The sequence below is a fragment of the Camellia sinensis genome, chromosome 7, assembly GCF_055761805.1.
Source record: "Camellia sinensis isolate YWXY chromosome 7, ASM5576180v1, whole genome shotgun sequence".
NCBI classification, from domain to species: domain Eukaryota; kingdom Viridiplantae; phylum Streptophyta; class Magnoliopsida; order Ericales; family Theaceae; genus Camellia; species Camellia sinensis.
The window spans coordinates 114,199,481-114,205,855 of NC_138967.1; the positions used below are offsets into that span (position 1 = coordinate 114,199,481).

At 38.9% G+C, this 6,375-nt stretch overlaps 1 protein-coding gene across 1 annotated transcript; it reads left to right on the top strand.

The window, feature by feature from the left end:
* The first annotated feature begins 4,258 nt into the window (after window positions 1–4,258).
* Window positions 4,259–5,202, top strand: LOC145796049 (uncharacterized). Its single transcript, XM_082881028.1, has 2 exons — window positions 4,259–4,751; window positions 5,195–5,202. The coding sequence occupies exons 1-2, from the start codon at window positions 4,259–4,261 to the stop codon at window positions 5,200–5,202; spliced, it is 501 nt and encodes a 166-aa protein (XP_082737154.1).
* Window positions 5,203–6,375: the final 1,173 nt, after the last annotated feature.

Below are 6,375 nucleotides of genomic sequence, written 5' to 3' on the forward strand. Positions count from 1 at the left end.
CATTTTATGTCTACTTGGTCCGTCACCTCAATGAATTGAGCCTTTCAACTTTCTTGTAACTTCTGGTGAATATGAAATGTACAGATCATCCTGCAACTATTTCAATTTTGCTATCACAGTTTGCAGAATTAATTGTACTCAGTGGGGGTGAATTTGTCTTGTGTTTGAAGATTGTCTAGTAATAGTTGTGTAATACTGTATCTATAGTTGATCAACTTTATTGATGTGTGTATGCTTTAGTATTATGAGGGTGTTTGGCAACTTAGGTTTAGGCTATTTTTTGGTTAAAATTCACAAAAAAGACAAAATAGACTAAAATAGCTAATAAGACAAAATGCCATATCAAATCCATAATCATTTCATTTTTTTTTTCTCACAAACATTATATCCAACTACAAAAAAAATCAATCATCTTCCCAAACACAAAAAGTTTAGTCTACTAAAATAGTCAAAAATTAAATAGCAACTTCTTAAACATCCACATAGTAAACTGATAGAAAAATACCCACAAATACACACAAACCAACTTCGGCTTCTTCATCTTGAACCCTCTATCTCATAAAATTGGCTTTACCAAATATTGGCAACTTCGAAATATGGATGGACCTTGGCAATGATATATGATCATTGATTCCAGTGCATTAATCTATTGTACAATACAACTAGTTGAAGCGCTGCATTGCCCTTTCAGAAATTGTTATTTCATAATTCAGATGGTACAAGTAAATTAGCAATTGACTAATCAAGCTACATACAAGTTCTAGAGAGAAAAGAAACAATTATCTTTCTCACAGAAGCAACCAATAAGCAAAGAAATCAAACCATGAGGAAATTTGACTATAGCGATCCCGGTTGTCCCTTTACTGTTCTGTTGTATTCCGGACTCGAATCCGTGGAGTTGGTAGTTGTATCTATCTTGTTGTCATCCTTTAATTCCATTTGCTTGAGTTATAGGATGTGTTGGGCATGTCTTGAACAGGTGGGTTGAACCTTGGTCTAAAATCTTGTTGCCAGGTTTTTGGTCGTTCCGCTCGAGCGGGTCTTGTTGTGCTCGAGCGGAGATTACACGCTCCCAGTTTTTCGTGCCCTTGCAAAACTTCTACAGGTGTGATTTTTACGCTCGAGCGGGCTTCTTTATGCTCGAGCGGTAGCGCTCGAGCGGGTAGTACTTTTTGGTGTAAGTTCTGGGAAGGGGAAATCTACGCTCGAGCGGACTGGTTTTCGTGCTCGAGCGGATGTACTTTATTCTTGTGTCTTGGCGCTCGAGCAGGCCTTCTTGCACTCGAGCGTACCTAGTTTTTTGTTCTTGACGCTCGAGCGTTGTGTTCTCCGCTCGAGCGGGAATGTCGTATATCAGTTGGCAACTGGGCATTTTAAAATCACTTTTTACATTCTCTCTCTCTTTCTTACTTTCTAAAAAGTTATTTTAAGAGCTCCTCTCTCTAGAAACTCCCTTCTCTCTAGGGTTTGATCTAGTTAGAGTGTCTCTCTATCCTCCGACCTTTGTAAAAAGTGTGTTGATCGTCAAGGGCTCCGTTTTGATCTAAGAATTGTGGTGTTTGGAGCATTTTCACTTTCTTCTCCTTCCCCATTTGAGCTCTAACTTCGAGGTAGGGATATCCTACTCCTTCTCATGAGTTTTGTCTTTGAATTTTAGCATTTTGATGAGTTGGGGGTTAGTGGGTGATTTTGAGAAAGTTTGGGCCTTTGTGTAATTTTACAAAAGTTGGGATTTTGTTTATATGAACTTGTATGCATGTTTGGCATAAAGAAATGAGATCAATATAGGTTTATTGGTAAAAATGGAACCTTGGGGTTGTGATGTTAATTATGAGAAATGCTCGAATTACATTGATAAATTAATTGGGATAATTAATTTGAAGGAAAGAAGAATTAAATCGAGAATGTTGGAATTGGATGTGTATGGGATTAAAGGGTGTAGTTTGATTCATTCATAGCTCACCTAGTTGAAATGTTGATTATATATCCATTTGGTGCATTTATTTTCAGTATAGAAATAACTACTTTGGACTATCGGTAGAGGATAGCCTTGATTGTTGTAGACACTGCATGATGATTAGGCAAACTAAAACTAATCGATTGAATATGCTATTGAATATAGCAACTGGAATAATACATTAATTCTATGTATTGATTGAATGTATATGACCTATGTTTATATACATGTGTTGTGTGGGAGGAGATAGGGGATGTACTCCACGGTTTAGGGAAAGATAGGGGATGGACCTCTAAACTGGATTTTGTGTGACATTGATACAGCACTACAATGTGTATCAAGTGTTGATTATGGAAGTGTTTGAATTGATTTGATATAGCACTAAAATGTGTATCGTTATCAATTGTAAAGTATAGAAGTGATTCTATGTTATGTTGATACAGCACCGAAATGTGTATCTTTCGCAAAGTGTAGGAATGGTTTAAGTGTTATTGATACAGCATTAAAATGTGTATCCCTCAGAAATTTTGAAAGTGTTTTCAAGATGAGTCTAAATCTCATTAAGTTATTTGGCTAGGTGTTGAGCCTTGTTTTCAAACTCAAAGTTGGAAAAGATATGAGAAATGAAATGTAACATGAACTTAATGTCATGAAATCGAAATGTGATATATGTGGATGTATCTGTGTTGATCATCTATCAACTGCTAGCATTTTAGTCATTGTTCATGGCTGGTTTAGTGTATTTCTACTGGGCTGTGGCTCACCCTTTATGGGACATCATTTTCAGGTACAGTTAGCATGCCACCTCTAAGGACATAGCTTGGGAGGCTAGAGGCAGACTGACTGCTCGTTATTTGCTTCTTCTTTTTTTGATGTATTACATGTAAATTCAAGCCAAGGGCTTAATACGTATTGAGTTAGTACTCTTCTTTTTTGTAACCAAGTGTTAACTTGGAAAGCTGTAAGCCCGTAGGGCATTTGCTTTTGTTGTTAACATGTAATACTTTTGTAAAGAACTACTCTGATGATTAGAAGAATATTTATCTTTTATACCAATGCATGTCTAAATTGTTGGGTTTAAATGTTAATATTTTGAGGGCGTTACATTGACCTCCAAACAAGGTAGAGTTCCTATATGGGAGAACATATCAAACTTCAAGAACCACCAAATACCTGTAGGGTTATATGGTAGAACTTGAATTAAAATTTTTGTTTAAGGGTAAAAGAAACAGAGTACAACACTATAAAAAAAAAGACACTCACTCCAGCCAGAATGCCTCTTGAGTGTCGAGGCTTGCTTTGTCCAGCAATAACTGGCTTTGTTTGTGGGAATTGCCGAATCACCTTTGGTGCCTGTTTTTCTCGTGGTAGCTCAGAAGTCATCCCTGACTCTTGTTGAACCTTTCGCTTTTGCAGAATCAGATGAAACAGAACATATGGAATTCAAAAAATATTCCAGGAAAAATAAAATAATATATATATAAAACTGCAGCCACAGGACAGTAGATTTTTGTTCAAATAGATCATGAGAATCAACCAAATTGCAAAACCAAGGCCCAAGGCATATTTGCCGTGAATTTGGTGGCTTATTTTACCTTGTAGACTCATAGTATACTTAGATATTGAGATTATGAATGAAAAATTATAAACCCCCATTCCCATACTCGACACAAGTTTTGATAACAAATTTTAATGACAGATCCCATTTTCTCACCATATGCCAAGGCAGTGATTCGTGGATGAACGATAATTTTGAACAATATTTCTTATGCAGTGAGATATGGTGAAGTTGTGACTTGACAACAAAAGATGCTATGATGTTCAAAACAACACAATTATTCAACAGGGTTAGAAAAACTGTATCCAGGTTTATAAAGAAAATGGTTAGCTAACTCCCTTATTTCTTTTTTAGATTTTTCCAGAGGATATAACCATTGTCATGTCTAAATATCCCAGATCATACTAAATTTCCCATTAAACTTTATTTTACAAAAATAAAATAGAAATAAATGCATCTAGTAATAAGAAGACTTCAAATAGCAATGAACAAGTAGAAGTTTGCAGCAAGACAATGATCGGGGTTGATCCCCAGAAAAGAAGAAGGATGACCGACGACGTTGACTTCGGAAACAAGATAGTGGTAGTTATTCTTACTCACCGTCTCAGGAACGCAGAAAGAAGGGGTGAGTTGATGTATCCAGCTCATCCGAAGGAAGTCCATATATATAGCACAGGCGAGGGAAATACAGTGATGGTTCAGATGAGGCGGACAGGCACGACCCTTTCGTACGACGCATTGCAATGGCTGTGCTACCTAAAAAGCTCAAAGCACCGACATTCACCGTATATGACGAAAAATCAGATCCCCTGGACCACATTCATCATTACAAACAAGCGATGACGTTGCATGCTGATGATGAAGCCCTCATGTGTCGAATGTTTCCAAGTAGCCTGGGACCGTTAGCCATCAGATGGTACTATAAACTAGAGCCAGCGTCAATAAGAAGCTTTCATCAGCTCCAAAAACCCTTCAGGGCTAGATTCATCACTAACGAAGTTCAACCAAAGCAAGCCGACTCTCTTTGGGCAATGCAAATCAAACCAGAAGGGACCCTCCGTGAGTATTCGACGCGCTATTGGGAGTGTTTCAACTTGGTGGATGATGCTTGCAATGATTCCATGGCCATTACTGCCTTTAAGATGGGATTACACCCTAATAGTCCTCTCCATAGTTCATTAACCAGACGGCCTCCCAAAATAGTCTGGGCACTAATGAAGAAAGTTGAGGAGTACTGTAAGGTGGAAGATGATGCCTTGCATGTCATGACCCGAACCCACCCCCGTAGGTTAAGGACATAACCGGCCAGTAATCATGAGATTACCTACGGCCTCAAACCAAACCAGACATATTTTAACAGAGTTAACGGGGGCCAAACGGAAGCAATTTTAAAACTTTGTCCATAGAGCCGTGCTTATATGCACATCGTAACATTCCATACATACATTTGTTAATAACTCACAACAGAAAGTATAGTAACATAAAGTTCTATACAGACAGGGTCATTCAAATCGAAGTTAGCCAAAACAAAGCTATATACAAACGCACACTATAGCGACCCCGGTCTTTTCCCATTTGTTTATTGTATCCGGACTTAGGTTCCGTAGCTCCTGCCGTTGTATTATGATTGTTACCGTCCTTTATTTTCCTATTTCTGAGTTGGGGGTTGCAATGGGCAGGTTTGTAGCAGGTTGGTTGGGCTTGGGAGCAAAGGATTACTGCCCAGAATTTTGACCCTTCGCTCGAGCGAGAAGTTCTTAGCTCGAGCGAGCTCTTTGTTTTGGTCCGTCGCTCGAGCCAGGGTTTCTTCGATCGAGCGAGGATTGCATTTTGTCGTAAGACCTGAGAGCAGAGGTTTTTGGCTCAAGCGAGCTTTTCTTCGCTCGAGCGAGTTAGTTCGTTCTTCGCTCGAGCGGGAGTTCCTTCGCTCGAGCGTGTGTCTGGTTACAGACCTGAGGGTTTGTGTTCTTCGCTCGAGCGAGATTTCTTTCGCTCGAGCGAGCTTTTGGGTTGTTGGCTCGAGCAAGGCCTCCTTGGCTCGAGCGTAGATTTTCTGTGTCTGGTCGCTCGAGCGACCAAGTCTTCGCTCGAGCGAGCCTGTCGGGTTTAAATAGGCAGCAGCGTGTTTCAGATCAGTTTTTCATCCCCTTTCAGATTCCAAAACCCTAGGTACGAGTTCTCTCTCCCTCTACACACCTTCTCTCTTAGGATTGATCTACTTAGGGTGAGTTTCTACCTTAGATCCTGTATTAAAAAGATAGAGTGGGGCGAGGGCTTCCATTTAATCTGAATTGTTGGTAGTTTGGAGCATTTTGGAGTCTGGGTCTCATCTCCATTTTCTCTTTTGGGGCTATTTCTTCGAGGTAGGGATTTCCTACTCCATTTTATAAGTTTTGTTCTAAGTTTTGGTATTTTGATATGTTGGGGATACTTTGGTAATTTTGGGAAAAACCCTAGTGGTATTAATAAGTTAATTTGTATAGTTAATTAAAGGAATTCATTGATTAAAAGGTGTAGTTGGATGATTTAAATCACTCACCCATTGAATTGTTGATATATTTATTTTCAGTCTAGAAATAACTGTTTTGGGCTATCGGTGGAGGATAGCTGTGATTGTTGTAGACACTGCATGTGGATTAGGGATAACTGAAACTAATCATTGATTAAACCATCAATTTTGACTGTTGACTTAATACAGACATTATGTGTATTGATTGTGTGTTGCATATGTTATGTGTTTAGATACATTGTTTTGTGTGGGAGGAGATAGGGGATGTACTCCATGGTTTAGGAGAAGATAGGGGATGGACCTCTAAACCGGATTTTGTTTGGGAGGAGATAGGGGATGGACTCCATTAGC

Bases quoted from the DNA above. Each gene is read 5' to 3' on its own strand.
- LOC145796049 (XM_082881028.1), top strand. From the start codon at position 4,259: ATGGCTGTGCTACCTAAAAAGCTCAAAGCACCGACATTCACCGTATAT.